Source organism: Vipera berus (assembly GCF_964194415.1).
Source record: "Vipera berus genome assembly, chromosome: 2".
NCBI lineage: Eukaryota > Metazoa > Chordata > Lepidosauria > Squamata > Viperidae > Vipera > Vipera berus.
Genome location: NC_138203.1, coordinates 164,580,031 through 164,597,900, shown reverse-complemented (window position 1 = coordinate 164,597,900; position 17,870 = coordinate 164,580,031). Strand labels below are relative to the sequence as shown.

The 17,870-nt window shown below is 43.1% G+C and overlaps 1 protein-coding gene across 2 annotated transcripts; it reads left to right on the top strand.

The window, feature by feature from the left end:
• Positions 1 to 267: 267 nt before the first annotated feature.
• On the top strand, positions 268 to 16,376 carry C1QTNF1 (C1q and TNF related 1; the record flags this gene model as incomplete). Of its 2 annotated transcripts, XM_081317062.1 has the most annotated exons (4): positions 268 to 398; positions 8,673 to 8,800; positions 14,249 to 14,811; positions 16,312 to 16,376. In XM_081317062.1, the coding sequence occupies 3 exons, from the start codon at positions 268 to 270 to the stop codon at positions 14,797 to 14,799; spliced, it is 810 nt and encodes a 269-aa protein (XP_081173188.1). In that variant the 3' UTR covers positions 14,800 to 14,811; positions 16,312 to 16,376. The 2 variants fall into 2 exon arrangements, with proteins under 2 accessions (XP_081173188.1, XP_081173187.1); XM_081317061.1 differs by lacking the exon at positions 16,312 to 16,376 and having other exon boundaries at positions 14,249 to 15,633.
• Positions 16,377 to 17,870: the final 1,494 nt, after the last annotated feature.

The window sequence follows — 17,870 nt, the reverse complement described above, 5'->3', positions numbered from 1 at the left end:
ACCAGCCCTGTGATAATCAGACAATTTGGGATAGTACAATAACAAGAATCTTCCGTTATCCTTTGAGTGCAACAGTACAAACGAAGCTTCACAACTGGTATGTCTAGTGCTTTTGATTGAATATCGCACTGGAAGAGAGGCTCCATTTCCTATGCACTGGCAGAGAATCAGCAAGAAATGACTGATGAGCAAGGAAGTTAATTTCCTGCCTGTTGAGCATCTACTGCAGTTTTATCGGCCTGTTTTCTCCAACAGGACACAACAACCATGAAGGGACCGCTGGCACACAGTACTTTTTGGCTTATCTGCCTACTATTCCAGGCTTCTGGAAATGAGAAAGAGGCGGAAGAGAGGCCCGGAGTGCCCACGCGGCCACCACTCTGGGATCAGACGTCTAGGTGAGTCATTACAATAAAACCAACATGTCATAAATAACACATACAAACACACACTCATGTCTGTTCTCTTGAATAGTGGAAGCTGATCTCAAGGGACCATGTTTAAACAGACCGCATATCTGGTCAGCTGTTCAGAACTGTAAAACTTTTAACCAGAACTGCTGACAGTTGAAGAAAACACTTCATGGTTGTACTTCAATGCCCAATTAACTTCATTAATGTGCATCTTCTATGTGCAGTTTATGCACAATTAACTCACTCTGTCCCACTTTACATTAAGCCAGAGGCTGCTGGGTGCAAATGGCTCTGGAGGAGGTACAAATGACTGCAAATATCCTTTATGGTTGAATCATAGGAACACAATTAAGGATCCTGTTTAATCAGAGTGAACATTCTCTAGGCCTCTCTGTACTGGAAAGGGCCATGTTTGTTTATGCTAGCATCCACACCAATGAACTCCTTTGCTGACCAGCCTCCATCCAGTCTTAATTTGGCCTGATCATTCCTAGAAAATGGTACAGAAATGTTGAGTGCCTCTGTATTCTTTGAGCGGAAAATGGCCTCAGGACAAGTGGGGCAGGTAAGGTCAATCAATCAATTCCAACTTCTCGATCTTTCACGAGAAGTTGGAATTGATTGACCTTTCCCCCCCCCAAAAAAAAACCTTCCTTTATTTCCTTTCACATGGCAGCAGCGGATCGCGAAAGAGAAACGGCACGGGGCTGGGAGTCAGATAAGGAAAGAAAGGCGATTTCTGGGTGGAGCGAGGATTTCTTTCCTTACCTGCCCCACTTGTTCCGAGGCTGCTTTCCACTCAACTGCGTTGCTCTTGCCAATGGCCTGACCACCCACTTCAGCACCCTCCCTCCAGGAGCCTCTGGTGCTCCACCTGCTGCTTTGGTGGCTCTGTAGGCAGAGCTGCGAAGTTCTCTTCTCTGTCAAAGAAGAGAACTTCGCAGCTCTGCCTACAGAGCCATCAAAGTTGTAGCTGAATGGGCAGGTGAGGGAGGAAACTACCCCGCTTGTTCCACGGCTAAGCTGCATTGCAGCGGCATTGGGTGTCATATGCAAGGCAGCAAACAGCTGCATTTCACCAAAACCAGCCGTTTGCCACCTCCTGCCCAATGCCGCTGCCATGAGGCCATGGAACAAGCCGGGTGGAGGTAAGGAATCGGTATATTGGCTTGTTCTGCAGCCTTATGGCAATGGCATTTGGTGCAATATGCGAGGCAGCAAACAGCCACGTCGCGCCTGAACCAGCAATTTGCCACCTTCTGCCCAATGCCGCTGCCATGAGGCCGCGGAACAAGCCGGGCAGCGGTAAGAAACTGGTATACCGGATCCCCTCTCCCCTTCTCTGCCTGTTGCTGGAGGGCTGGGCTGGTATTCGCAGTGGGCTGCAGAGCCCCAGAGTGTGACGGTCGAGGGGCCGGCAGGCACAGTTGGCCCCCATGTGCTTGCTGTGTGGGGGGGGCCAATGGTGTCAGGCAGCAGCTGCCCCGGCCCCTGCCTCACCTTGGCTTGCCCTGCGGCAATGGCACCCCTGCCCTGCCCCCTGCCTCGCCTCATCTCACCCTGCAGGATGAGCCTCCTGCCCACCTGCCAGAGACCCCCTGGATCTCCCCCAACCCTGCCCGGCCCCCACAGGCATCCCTGCCCACGAGCAACATCGATGTGGCCACACCCACCCCAGCCACGCCCACCCAGTCTTCCATTACCACTGCAGCCACACCCACCCAGTGGGCCATGCCCACCTGGCACCCGACGATAAATAAGTGGAGTTTGGGTTGCAGTTTGGGCACTCAGTCTCTAAAAGGTTCGCCATCACTGATCTAGGGTGTTGGCTATTCCTGCCAGCTTAGTATCATCTGCAAATTTGATAAGTTCCCCTTCAATTCCCTCATATAAGTCGTCTTTCCCACCTCCATAAAATGTCTATTCTGTTTCATTTTTAATGAATCTGGGGAGGCACTGAGAGCTAGAATTTCTTTATTTGATTGTTATAATGTATACAGTAGCTATAATTGTTGACCTTGACTTAGGGGACAGTATCAATTGTGAATACGTGCAGATGGCCCTGCTCTCTCTGGCCACTTGCAGAACCATGAATGCAAGGTCATAAAAGGACAGCAAAGGAAACACCCAATATCCTAACCCACCCGGAAGCATATGGTGTCTTAGGGAAACACCTAAACCACCCAAAAGGGAACATATGGTGTCTTGGGGGAACACCCAAAAGGGAACATTTCTAGTTACTTCTGCTTTCTTTCTTCTTATCTAAAGTCCAAAGTAAGGCATCTGATATGCTGCCTCCGGGTGAAACCAGACATCAAGAGGGGGTTCTGCCGTTTTCGGTTGATCATATCTTGGCACAACAGCCACCTCCTTCTGATTCTGGGGATCCTAAGTCTGTGCCTGAACAGTCTGGGGAATTACAAACATCATTCCACGTCTTTCTCAGTAAAATAGAAGGCCAAGATGGTCCCCAATTTCTCAGTTTAGGAATTTGGGGCTCCAATACCCATATACAGAATATGCAAGCGTGGGTTAAGCTTTTGAACGTAATAGATTGCTGGATATGCACACATATACCCCCCACTGATACACATGGATTAGTCATGGAAGCCACACCCTTAGGAGCCTTTATGTTCAGGTCACTGGCCATGTCTTATCCGAGGCCATGATTTCCAATGCCACATCCTGGTTTTTACCTTGCAACAAAATATATAGAACAGAGAATTGGGAAAATGTATAGTCATGCTGGCAACCTTTTGTATTTCTATAGCAGGGGCTAAATTTCCCTAAAGTTCATTAATGAAAAAAGGTAGGTAGATGAACTTCTGTGGTGCAGTTATTATAGATAAGAAATTTATTGAAAGGAGGCGATATGTTGATGGCTTTAATTTACAATCGTCCCCTCTCATTTTTCTTTTTGTCCATTTTTTCCGTTTTTCTCATCCTTAATAGATTGTTGTTTTTATAAGAAAAAAAGATGAGGGAAATGATGGGAAGGTTGCAAGGGTTTTTCTTTGTTTGTTTGCCATGCTTAAATATCTTTCCAGCTAATAAATTATTGCTAAATGTATTAAATTACACCTATAAGAAGGTACATTGTGACAATCTTTTCTTTATTATTATTCCACCTTTATTTTGTACAATTCCAGAGAGCCAACGTAATGTTCCTGCCTCCCATTTTTCCCAAAAACAACCCTTATTTGGTGGGTTGGGCTGAGAGAGGGAGCAACTGGCCCAAAATCACCCATCCAGGTCCCATGCCTAAGTGAGGACTTGATCTTCTGGTTTCTACTCCAGTACTTTAACCACCACACCAAAATGGCTTTCTTGTTTAATTAAATGAATGTATAGCCTTGTGTCTATTAGGCAATCCTATCGCATCCTCATACATATCATTCTGGAAGTGACTGGGGAGTTTGTTTATACTATAGACAAGGACTTTTCAACCTTTTCACAGATTGTACCACTTTTAAAGGTAAAGGTAAAGGTTCCCCCGCACATACGTGCTAGTCGTTTCCGACTCTAGGGGCCGGTGCTCATCTCTGTTTCAAAGCCAAAGAGCCAGCGCTTGTCCGAGGACATCTCCGTGGTCATGTGACCGGCATGACTAGATGCCAAAGGCACACGGAATGCTGTTACCTTCCCACCATAGTGGTCCCTATTTTTCTACTTGCATTTTTATGTGCTTTCGAACTGCTAGGTTGGCAGAAGCTGGGATGAGTAACGAGGCATTCGGGATTCGACCCACCAAACTGCCGACCTTCTGATTGACAAGCTCAGCGTCCTAACCCACTGAGCCACGCGTCCCTTTTAGGACATGACAATATTCGAGTACCACCAGTGCTTAGCAAGGTGTCAAAAACGATGACTAAAAAAAAGGGGGATTTTGGATTTTACTGATTAGATTCGTTTGTTGTTATAGAAATGGCTAGTTTATAATATGGAAAAGTAAAAAGTTGAGGTTCAATGTTAATGCTTCCTTCCTACTGCAACAGTGGAACTCAGAAGTCAATGCCTTTTCTTTTCTTTTTCCCTTCTTCCCCCTAACTTTTCCCTTTTTCTCCCACCCTTTGCTCACAACCCCCCCTCACCCATTCCTAGCAAAAGCCTCTTGCTTGCTCTCATTCACTCACACTTTGCTCACAAAAGCTTCTCTCTTGCTCTCATTTACTCACATGTTGCTCACACAAACTTCTTCCTCGCTCTTTCACTCACCCTTTGCTGCAAAGGCCACTCGCTTGCTCTCTCCTCACCACTTTGCTAACAAAAGCCTCTTCTATTCTGTGTGTTTTTTTCTCTCCCACCAAAACCTGCTCCTTTTATAGCTTCTCCTCTCTCCCCCTTCTCCTCCTCCATTTCTCTTCCAGGTGCACTGGAAACTCCAACCAGCATGCAGCTGCGCACGCAGATCCTGGGGCTTCTGCCAAGCCCTGTGGCTCCAGCTGATCTTCTCCAGGCCTTCGCGGTGCCGCTTTAGCTCATTCTTTTCCTGCTTCACTTGGCTAGGGGTTGCGTACCACCTGCCAGGTGCTAAAGTACCACCAGTGGTATGCGTACCACCGGTTGAAAAGCCCTGGTCTATAGGATACAAATATGTTTCTCAGTCATAACAAATTAAATGATTGGGACTGGAATCATGGTAACTATAATAGAAAAAAATGACATAAATGATTTTGAATCTCACTTTAAACTGATCAAGTCAGTTGAAAGCTGGCTTTGTCTTGAATTGGAGTGATAAAAAAACTATCCCAGTTTTCAAATGACAGTTCAAAAGCTGTAATCACACAATCCTGGATCAAAAACTGGTACTAAGCACTTATAGTTTCATAAAAAGTCAGGATTCCAAGATACACTAGGTATCAGAGTTTTGAAGTACAAGTACCTCGACCATTTCAACAAAGACTTATTCCATGGATGTTTTAATAGTTAAATGAATAGACTTTTGGTAGTGCAATACTGGAAGAAGGAGGACCTACCTACTATTGAAGAATGGACTTCGAAAGTTTCGAACTTGGCAGAAATGGCTAAAATCTCGGCATATGTGAAAGATCATTCCCAACAGAGATATATAGTGGAATGGAAAAGATGGATTGATTTTATTCAGAACAAATATGGGACTACAAAGTATCATTTAGCATTTGAATAGTTATTAGTTATTGTAATTAGAGGCTATATTATTTTTCTTTTCTATGGTTAAGGAGAGTTAAAGTGCAATAGGGTTCAAAGTGTAATTATAGTAATTAGATTATTTTAGAGTAAGATTGTGTGATTTAATACCCTGTATTCGGCTCTGGGAAGTCGGGTGTGTGTGTGTTGGGATGGGAGGGATGGGGAGAGGGATGGGGTGGATGGGGTATATGTTTTAAAAATGTATTTTAAATCTTATATATACATATACATACACACACACACACACACATATATATATACCTTGATAAGATTAAAAATACGAATCCCAGGCATGTTAAAATTAACAAACAAATGAACACTGGGATAGAATTAAAAACTAAAACAGTTTTTATTGCTGAAAAATCAAGCTTTCGTTGGCCAACTGCCAACGTCATCAGGATGGAGATGCTGGGGTGGGGAGATTCCGTTTATACTGTTGGTGTCTGCACTCTGCTCATGGAGCACGCTCAGATCTGTTTGTTGAGGTCTGCCGTATTTCTTTGAGTTGTCGCGCATCCGTTTTTGGGATGTATTTGTCTCTGGGTATCTGTTGTTAAAAGTGAATTGTTTATAGCTCCATGCGTTGTAGCCATAACCCTGGTCATTGTCCGTGTTCTCATGCCAGGGATCTTAAATGGTTGTTGCTCTTCTTCCTTGTGTTCGACATTGCAGAGTAGTTGTGTGCTGGTGCAACCTTGGATTTGATGCAATAAGGTAATTTGTGAATTCTTGCGCTGTTGCCATATAGCCATTTGGCCAGCCCCGAGGTTGGAGTTCCCCTAAAAGACACAATGGGTTTTAGGGGAACTCCAACCTCGGGGCTGGCCAAATGGCTATATGGCAGGTTAAGAAATCTAGTAATGAACAATGACACCACTGTGAACTCCTCTAGTGAATTTTTAGAGAAAATTAGATCCGTCAGCATAGAGGAGGGGGAGATCATGATTTCCTATGATGTCACCTCCCTATTCACCTCAATTCCACAAAACTTAGCACTTGCTGTAATTGGGGACTGCTTGCAACAGCAGGGAGTGGGGCAACAACAAGATTCACTTAGCAACGAAGATCTGCTTCATCTTACGTCCCTATGCCTGAAAACGTTTTTTACATTTCAAGGCACCATTTATGAACAGGTGAAGGGCACTCCTATGGGGTCCCCCATCTCTGGTGTCATTGCAGAAGCAGTCCTGCAACAGCTAGAGACCTGCGTGATGTCCACGTGTCGGCCCATGTTTTGGGTGAGATACGTGGATGACACCTTTGTGATTGTCAAAAAGCAGGACAACGACAGGCTGATGAGGAAGCTCAATTCCATCTATCCTGATATCCGCTTCACTGCAGAAGAAGAGACCAATGGGGCTTTGCCCTTCTTAGATGTGTTAGTTAGGCGTCAACCTGATGGCTCGTTACACACATCGGTCTACCGTAAATCCACCCATACGGACAGGATACTTCATTACGAAAGTAATCACCCCACAACCCATAAGGCCAGCTGTATCAGAACCCTCTTTAGACGTATAGATACACATTGCAGCACGAATAAGGCAAAAAGGGAAGAAAGACGCCACCTTTATCGTGTCTGCAAAAACAACGGGTACCCGTCTAACTTCATCAGACAATACAGCAGGCCAAGTGAACCTACCCGCCATGAATGTGACAACGCCTTAACATCACGGATAACACTGCCTTATATCCACGGTGTATCCGAGGCCACAGCGCGCATACTAACCCCTCACAAAGTCGGTGTTGCCCACAGACCTGATCGGACCTTACGAGCTTGTGTCATGCGCCCTAAAGATCCACTCCCCAATGAAGAAAAAGCCTCGGTCGTATACAAGATATCATGCCAGAATTGCAATTGCAATTACATTGGGGAGACAGCAAAACGACTGAGGACTAGGGTGCATGAACACAAGCTTGCTATTAGAAGACAAGAACAATGTTCACAGGTGTGGACACACATGGCTACACACAACCATGCCTTTAATCTAGCAGGGACTGAGGCAATTGCCAGTGACAACACTAAAGGCGGCCGCTTCTTTAAGGAAGCTTGGTTTTCAAACCATTCCTCCATCTACCGGCATATAGACGTCCCCCCTGCATACCAGGCACTAAAAAATTGGGAAGAGCAACGACGTGTGCGACATGAAGACAAACAGCGCAAGAATTCACAAATTACCTCATTGCATCAAATCCAAGGTTGCACCAGCACACAACCACTCTGCAATGTCGAACACAAGGAAGAAGAGCAACAACCATTTAAGATCCCTGGCATGAGAACACGGACAATGACCAGGGTTATGGCTACAACGCATGGAGCTATAAACAATTCACTTTTAACAACAGATACCCAGAGACAAATACATCCCAAAAACGGATGCGCGACAACTCAAAGAAATACGGCAGACCTCAACAAACACATCTGAGCGTGCTCCATGAGCAGAGTGCAGACACCAACAGTATAAACAGAATCTCCCCACCCCAGCATCTCCATCCTGATGTCGTTGGCAGTTGGCCAACGAAAGCTTGATTTTTCAGCAATAAAAACTGTTTTAGTTTTTAATTCTATCCCAGTGTTCATTTGTTTGTTATATATATATATATATAAAATAATAATAGTTAAATGAATACAGACTAAAGGACACCTGCCACAGTTTGGATTGAATTATAATCCATACATACTTCTACTCCCAAGGTATTTTTTCACATAATATTCCATTTTGCGCTACTCCCAAGGTATTTTTTCACATAATATTCCATTTTGCGCTCAGGTGCTTAAGTTGGAGGCAGGACCTACTTGCACATTTAATTATTATATCTTGGCTTAAATCTGGGTTCAGGTTTTCAGGATTGGGGAAGACAACTGTGCTAGGTCCTGATTTCTTGGGATTGGATTTGCTGATTGCTGCCCATAAGTTGTGCAGGCAGGGCTCTCAATAATTCCTGTCAACTACATTTAACTTTTCATATTTTGTAAAACAGTGCTATTGGGGAATAGGATGGACTTATAGTAGTAAAACTCAGGGGATGAGTCTCCTTTCCCAGTTCTGGCCCTTTGACCGCTCTGTCTATGCTGTTCCTGCCTCCCAGAACTGAATATGGCTATCAGAGACACAGCAAGCAGCCAGGAAGGTCGGAGTGTGTTCGTTGCTGTGATCCTCCTGCAGCACATCCCATGTATTATCCCGTGCCTCAGATCAACATGACCATCCTGAAAGGTAAGAGCCACTGGGCCAGTTGTGCTCTTTTGGATTCAAAATGTGAGATTTAGGGAAAGGTTGGCCATTCATTTATCCATCAGCAACATGCATCACAAACATACCTCTGTGGACAACATGAAAGTTATCATGGATATTAGAGTATCATGTACATTTATCCATGATCAGTTGGACCGGAGATGTTCTGCTTGCCCTTCTAAGATTTGGGTTTTTTTTGTCATCCTGGAAAAACATTTATTGTTCCTGCTATTAGTTATTTCAAGTCTTTAAATTGGCAATGTCCTCTGACTAAACTCTCTCCAATTCCAAGGCCACATCCACCCAATTGTTTTGCTGTATTCCTGTCCCTGAGCCAGCAGGAAATCATGCTGTGCTAAATCTGCTGCCCCCACACATGCGCTTATGGAACTGCTGTCCATACAGCTTTAATCAGCAACATCATGTGATAGGCTGTTTTCTTGATTGACATCCAAGCTTGCCCAACATCATCATATGAAAAGCCTCCTCCAATGGATATGCACAACACTTTGATTACTGTACTCCATACATTCCTCCCTATTTCTTTCCTGTGGTGTTATTGACTGATTTTTTAAAATTACTTGAAAGTACAAATCAACCAGTTGACTGACATATCAACCACTAGAGGGCAGCAAATAGTTTTTGTCTCTCTCTTGTTTGCCATATAGTGATCATTCAGGGTCCTACAATGAAAATGCAGTTGTTGGATAAATGCTGTTGAAGAATTGGAATTTGAGAAAGGGGATTAGCTATGGGGATTGGTGTGAAAGCTATAAATTACTCTAAGAAAATCTCTGCCAGCTGGCAGAGATGGCAAAATTGACGGTTTTGATTAAAGAAAAGAATAATAATAAACCTTTATTGTCAAAGTACATGTGTACATTGAGATTAGCTGAGCCTCCCCCCATGCTCTCTCCCCCCAACACACAGTGACAACAAACCCTCCATCCCACCACACTATGTGAACCAACTACACCACACACTAGCCTCCCAAGTCAATTCTGCATAAGATTATGTCCTATTTAAAAGCCTAACAGCCCACGGATAAAAGCTATTTTTCAGCCTGTTGGTACGGCTGGCTATATTCCTATATCTCCTACCGGATGGTAGGAGAGTAAAGAGATACCATCCAGGGTGTGAGTCATCCCTGAGAATCTTCCTCACTCTTCCAAGGCAACGAGCCCTGGCGATGTCATCCAGTGGTGTCAGGGAACAGCCCACAATGTCTTGTGCTGTGCTCACTACCCTCTGTAATACTTTCCTATCCGCGGCTGTCAGACCAGCATATCAAACCACAATACCATACGAGAGGACGCTCTCTATAGTAGACCGGTAAAAGAGGGTCATTAGCTGTTCTTCTACCCTGTTCTTCGGCAAGACCCTAAGAAAGTGAAGCCTCTGTTGGGCCTTTCTAGCCACTTGAGTTGTGTTAACTTTCCAGGTCAGATCTTCACAGAGGTAGACTCCCAGAAATTTAAAGGAGGAAACTCTCTCTACACAGTTCTCTCCAAAGTAAAGTGGGGCAGGCTCCTCCTTTTTTCTCTGGAAGTCTAACACCATCTCTTTCGTCTTGCCGATGTTTAGGTGCAAGTTGTTGTTACTACACCATATGGATAGTTTTTGTACCTCCGCCCTATATGCTGTCTCATCCCTACCTGTAATAAGACCCACCACATACAAGTACCTTCATTTCTACATGAAGACCGCTTCTGGACTTTGTACTTGAGGTGGAAAAAAAATGAAACTTTGATTTTGGGTTTCATTGATTAGATTGATTTGATTTGTTATTACAGAAATGGCTAGTTTTTACTATTGTGAAAAACTAAAAAGTTGAGGCTTGACGTTAATGCTTTATTCTACTGCAACAGGGGAAATCAGAAGTCAATCTCTCTTTTTTTTCTTATTCCTCCCTTTCCCTCCCTTCCTTCTCCCTTTTTCCTCCCCATTGTATCTTACTATTTGCTTTGTATTTTACTTTACATCTTAATAAAATGTTTAATAAAAAAACACTCTAAGAAAATTGTATGAAGAAAGGAAATTAGGAGCAAGTGCTTAATTCCCTACCATCCAAGCTATGGAAGTACAAAAAAATGAGTCCTTTCAATAATACTTTGAGTAATCTCTCTTATGCCAGGGATTAGTTAAGGTTTCACACTCACTAAATCAACCAATCCACTGGTGGCCCAACCCACTAAAAAAAGAGGTTATAGTAGTTGGGGTTCTGGTGTCCCATGTAGCCGAAAGAGGGTTGAGGGGTAGAAGAAATCATCATGGACAGGAAGCCAGCAGAACCAACTGGAGTCTCCAGTTTGTCGATACAGGATACCTAATTTCAGGCTACGTCCCCCATGTGCATCCATATTCCCTTTATTTTCCACATACAGCATTTGGAGACAGAATAAGAGAAAAACACCAGAACAAAGCACTGAAAAGCATATTTGAGCCGCCTCCTGTGAATGGTGAGATACAGGAAGGGCATGTGGACACGCCCTCTAGAAGTAGTTAGTAGGCTCTCCTCACCCGGGTATAAGGCAGTTGTGTAGATTTGTCCCAAGGCTGTGTGGTGAGTTGCTTGGGGCAGCCTGAGGGAACATCATTTACATTTCCTACAATGTCCCCAGCATAACATTGCCCTGGAGCATTATGAGAAGTTAAAACACCAGCTCAGAGAAATGAGAACATAAATATAGCTGTACTGGATCTAAGTAAGGCATATTGAGCTGGGACTCTGTTCCTATCCAATATTTTTGATTCATACACAAATGAGATTTTCCCACTTCTGTTCTCCTGCAGTTGGTTTTTGCAGGATTGAGAAGCTGCTCTGATCAGGGAGGTAGTAGAGCTATCATGACTAGTAGGCATGGATAGCCACATCCCCATTAATTTGCTGAATCCCCTTTAAGATATTTAACTCAGCAGCAGCATTACATTCTGAGGTAATGAACACAGCTGTTTCATCAACTTTGGAACAGAGGAGAGAAGAGGACATAAAATGCCTCATGTTAAAATCAGTTCTATACTTGGAAATCTTTCACACCAGGGGGCAGGACAGCCAGGGTTTCTCCATCCATTTTCACCTGGTTTTCAGAATCTGTTCCATCTATAAGGTGGCCTCCCTCCACTCTGTCTTAGATTATTACATCAGTTCTGCCTATGGAAGCAGATGGGGAGGGAGCATGGTGCGCAGCCAGAGGGCGAATAAGCTAACAATATTGCAGCTGCCTCATCTCTTAATTCATGAGGGAATTTCAAAGTGCATAAATTTCAGAGAGCTCTAGGATATGCCCTCACATTTCTAAGTTCCACCATTTCATGAGGGACAGAATCACAACTTATTAGTTGGCATCGGCAGCTCAGATCATGCTTTGAAATCCCTGCCCATCTGACCCAAGTCATTTAGCTGCCAGTTTGGAGCAGAAATGGAACAGGCTTCCAGAAGCCATGGAGAATTGGCTTTTGGAGTCCTGTCCCTCCTAAGTTTTAACCACAGTGTGGAGAGGCTGTCTTTGAACAAAACTTTGGGATTTGCAGAATCTAGACAGTTAGGTTAGGGAGAAGTTGTGCGGGTTAAGTAAATTCCTTTGCTGGAAGGAACGGTTATGACAATTTTATCTAAGTTCCTTCCTTAAAAGAGACCAAAGGAAACCAACAATTAGTCTTGAGTCAGACTTAGGACACCAGAGGTTGCATTAGGACATGGCTTGATTTAGAGGGTGGAGAGGTTGTGTCATCAGAAAAGGCCCTGGGACTGCTGAATCCTGGGATTTCAAAGGAAAAATAAACCCCAGAAACCAACATTGGGTTGGGCAACATTGGCAATAGGCAGAAACCTTTGTGCTCACACTCTTTCATAGCCCCACCAACCTTTTATTCACATTCCATCCTACACACAGTTTCTCTTCTATCTTCTATCAGTAACTCATATTTGTATTTCCTCTACTTACTTTGCAATTTATATCATGTTACTCCTCCAGGGTCTCAAAGCAGCATACACAGTAGGCGTCCACTATTATAAAAATAAAACAAGCCTATAAAATTAGGCTAAGCAAGACTGAAAGTTAGCTATTTCATTTAAGGACTGGGTTAAGTCTGGCTTAATAACTATGTCTATGTCCATACCTTTGTCCACATAAATCTGTACCCCCACCCCCTTGCTGTGCAAATAAGTTTGATAAAATCTTTAAACTGAATTAATGGAAGATTTTCCAGTCCAACTCTTTAGTTCTCTCACATGGGGATGCACGTATTGTTTATAACATTCATATATGCATAACACAATTCCACCCCTTTGGCCACTGCAGTTATTCTTCCCTGCTGACTCCAGATTCATTTGGGGAAAGCATTCAGTTGAAATCAAATATAAGTGCTCCTAGCAGGACTGGGGAGTAGTGAAGAGAGGCCAACCAAATCAAATGGGGAGACTCTGCAGGTTGCATCTGGCCTATGAGCCAGAGGTTCTTCATCTGAGTTATGCTATAAGTATACTGTAAATTTATTGTACAGTTCTCTCTCTTCTTTCAGTCCAAGTCTTTTGATCATTCTAGATTCAAAACTGAAAATTTTCACCTTTTTTGAACATTTATTTTCAATATTCAATTATTTTCAATATTCAGATTACATGAGTGTGCTATACATTTTATCTAATGAATAAAAGAAACTACTGCTCCATATTTAATATTTAAACTGATTTAGCATAAAATTCAGGGGCAAGTCTAATACAGAAAAAATACTCATCACTTTGATAACTTTGCAGAGCAGACATATTTTTGTTTATGCAAGAGAAAGTATTTTACCACATATGTATGTGTCTGAAATCTAGGCCAGGAAGGACACCCTATGTAGTGGTTTTTCCCTGCCACAAGATTGGAGATGGTATATAGTTTTATTAAAGGGTGAGCCAGCAAGGAATAGCAGTGGATCGACTGGCGCCATTTCTGTTCAAGGTTTTCTGCCACAAGTGGGATGCATGGATTCTTTATTTATCTCCCTGTTGTATTAAAATGTATAAATAGATGTTTAGCCAAGAAATCAGCCATCTTTTTTTACCACAGTAATAGAAATAAGATGTAAATAGCAAAGAGGAAGTATTATAAAGTGCCAAGAAAATAATAGGATTCAGATCAATATTTGTTGCCCAAAGCATTTTGGATACTTTCCACATTAAGGGCATTTTCTGCTGTCTGGTTTGAAGCCAGAAAGTTTTATGAGATCTGTTCTCCTACTTTGGTGGTCCTATAAACTACAACTATCCTTGCAGTTACCTCTCTTCAATTATTCCTAAAATATGCCTTCACCAATTGCTTCCCTCCAGATGGATTGGACATTAGTACCCTTAATCCTCAGCCAGAGTAAAACTCCCATACGTCTCCGGGGAGGGAGGCAGACCAGCTGGAGAAAACTGCAATCTATCATGACATCTTTATTTCTCAGGTGAGAAAGGGGACCGTGGTGATCGTGGCTTCCAAGGAAAGGTGGGAAAAGCCGGTGCAGCAGGCAAGAAGGGCGAGACGGGCTTCAAGGGTCAAAAGGGCAACATGGGATCACCAGGAGAGAGCTGCAAGACCAACTATGCTGCCTTTTCGGTGGGTCGGCGGAAACCCTTGCATAGCAATGACTATTACCAGATACTCGTCTTTGACACTGAATTTGTGAACCTCTATGGCCATTTCAATATGTTTATGGGCAAGTTCTACTGCTACGTCCCAGGCGTATATTTCTTCAGTCTCAATGTGCATACTTGGAACCAGAAGGAGACTTACCTTCACATCATGCACAACACAAATGAAGCAGCCATCTTATACGCACAGGCTAGTGACCGAAGCATCATGCAGAGCCAGAGCCTCATGATAGAACTGCAGGACCAGGATGAAATCTGGATACGGCTCTTCAAGGGTGAACGTGACAATGCTGTGTTCAGTGATGAATATGACACCTACGTCACCTTCAGTGGATATCTAGTTAAGCCCAGCTCAGATCCTTGAATCAACTAGCAGGTGGACAGCTTGTTCCTATCAGCTTTGGCTTGTCCCCTTTTCTGCTGATTTCTAGCACTACTCGCTGCGGGGGAGGCACTCACTTGCACTGAAAGCACCCACAGAACTCAGACCTCGAGATATTCTAAACTAGGATATCTCTTTTTGATAAACATGGCTTTTCTACTACATCAGCCTTACCTGGTGCTCTCCTAATGGGATGGACTAGATCTTCCAAGATGCTAGAATTATCCAGTTATAGTTTTCAGTCTAGTTATGACTGAGACTTTGGAAAGGTGTAATCCAACATACCTTGAGGATCCCAAATTGGAGATTGACTCTTATTATCTTATCTTGAATCTCATTGATCAAACATCATATCTTCCCAGATTATAACTTAATGTTGGTCCTGATAGGCCCGCCCTAAGCTAGAAGTCTTTCTGTTGTATCAATTATCTGATTTCTGGTCTTTCCCTTACCCAGCATTGAACTTCATCTGTCCTGATGGAATCTCCTCCCTCACAGCTATGAAATTGCACTACCTCTAATTCATGTCCATATTGACTTTAACCTCCACCATTCATTTGTATTCATTTCCAAACTTTCTCCAGCTGGCTCAGTTGTGCTCCTTGAGAGAGATAGTGCTAGATACCACTACTGCTTGTGTTTCTTTGCCCCCATTTGAACACTCAGATGATCCCCTCTATGTATGTGATTTAAATGCCTGTTTCTCATTGACTTCTGTCCTTCAGGCTCTCTTTTTCATTTAATCTCTTAGATATTTGAGTTCTCTGCAATGCACCTATGCCTTCTTCTGTCCCTTAGCTGGACATTGTGTTAATACCACCTAATAATAAAAAAAACATTGTTATTATTCAGTTTAACATTAGTTGAAAAAGTGACACCTTTTCTTTCTTTTGGAAGGCCTTGTTAACTGACCTTTTCATTCAGAAACTGCTGTTTATCTGCATTTGATGGGGATGCATTAAAAAGCGTAATGCTAAATCACTGGTTCCACAAACCACTACCTGTTGCCAGCATGTTCCCTCTCCTACAGTTCTTGGGCACTGCCCACCGTGGTAATTTTGACTTGGGTTGCAGGGAAGAATTAAGACTGAATTCCTGGCTTCAGTCAGAGGTATCTAACTGTGTAACATCTTTTTAAAGTGCTTGTTGGGTGTAACACAGGCTTTTGCTATAAATGGGTTTAGCACTCTTAAGAGAGTAGGTTAGTCCCCTGCTGCACAGAAGGTCAATTTAATTATACGTTTCCTGCTGTGCTGGGTCAATGCAGACCCCGTGTATATTATGAAGAGGCAGAAATCTTCAGCAGTTTCCCACTTTCCATGTAATGATCATGACGACAGTGATGACAATAATGATGGTGGCATTGAATCTTTCCCCACTTTTGGCGCTGGAGAGGGCTGGGGAGTGGAAGCAAATTCCTGTTTTTCCTTTTATTTGGGAGTCCTGGCATAGAACTCCAAGGTGGTCATGAATGGATCCGCTTTCAACCCACAGGCAGAGAAATATGATTGGCTGCTCATGTGTCTGGGAAGACAGCAAGAACTCCACATTCTTAAGCCTATATGCCAAGGATTGGGGCAGGTGAGTTAGGACCGCAATGAGTGTGAATCATTCAGAGTTGCTGAGAAGAGGGAGGTGTTGCAAGGGTATTTCCATTTTTAAAGACCACTCTTTTGCCTCCTCCTTTGCCCACTCTGATTTGCAGAGAGAATGCCTGATGGCACAGAAGCACTACAGCCCCCTTTCCATGTAGAAACCCCTTTATACCAAGTAAATACATACACTTTTCCTGTGGAATTTTTTGTAATGTTTTAACTGCCTTTCAAGTTCGCTGTCTTTTTTGTGCCGTTCTCACATGCAGTCTTTTCAGCCAGCTCTGCTTCCCATCTTCTGCTGCTTGCATTTTTTTTCCTGAGAATGCCACAGTTTCCACAGATGTTACACATTCCAAAATATTACCCCACTCTTCTCCATTCTCCATTCTTTTGAAGTGTATTCATTCCCCCCCATCTGGAGCCCCCAATCTTCTCTCTTAGTGTGATGTTATAGAGACAAATTATAGGACATTTCTGCTGGCTGAAGGATTGGAACAGCACAGTATATATCCTGAGATATAACAGACTCAGCCTTTGTTATGCCTTCATCCAGTCTCCAAATGCACCATACAACTCAGCACTTTTGGGCACCCATTTTGGAAGATAGTTTTTGAAACTGAGAGGGGGAAAACCTGGGAAACAAAGAGGGATACTAATGAGCAGAACTGTAATGGCTGAGATGATGCAGGACAAAGAAAGGCTGAAATGACTGGTTTGAGTCTCACTTCAAGGCTAGATACTGTATTCCAGTCTGCTGAGTCCCTTGTTCACCATTGTTGCTGAAATAGCTCATTTCTTCTAATGGACATCAAATTTTCTATCAGGAAAAGACGGTTTTGTGAAAGGCTTGAGTCATCTAGTAAAGGGCATGAGTCATTCTTAATTTGTGCCAGTGACCATCAGCACAGGTAGTCCTCGATTCATTTAGTGACCATTCAAAATCACAACGGCATTGAAAAAAGTGACTTATGACCATTTTTCACACTTATGACTAATGCAGCATCCCCATGGTCACGTGGTCAGAATTGGGATTCTTGGCAACTGCTTCACGTTTATGACGGTTGCAATGTCCTGGGGTCATGTGTTCAGCTTTTGCAACCTTCTGACAAACAAAGTCAATAGGGAAGCCAGATTCACTTAACAACAATGTTACTAACTTAATAATTCCAGTTTCACTTAACAAGTGTGGCAAGAAAGATTGTAAAATGGGGCAAAACTCACTTAGCAAATGTTTCACTTAGCAACATAAATTTTGGGCTAAATTGTGGTCGCAACTCGAGGATCACCTGTACTGGACCTAGTCACTTTTCAGTTTCCAGAGGAGAGAAATCAGCTTTACAACACACATAAACATAACAACTACAGTGGAGATGCATTATATGGACACTAAAACTATTGTCTTTGTTATTTCTTTTGATGGATGTGCTCCTATTTTCTTGTTCTATAAAGGGTGTATGA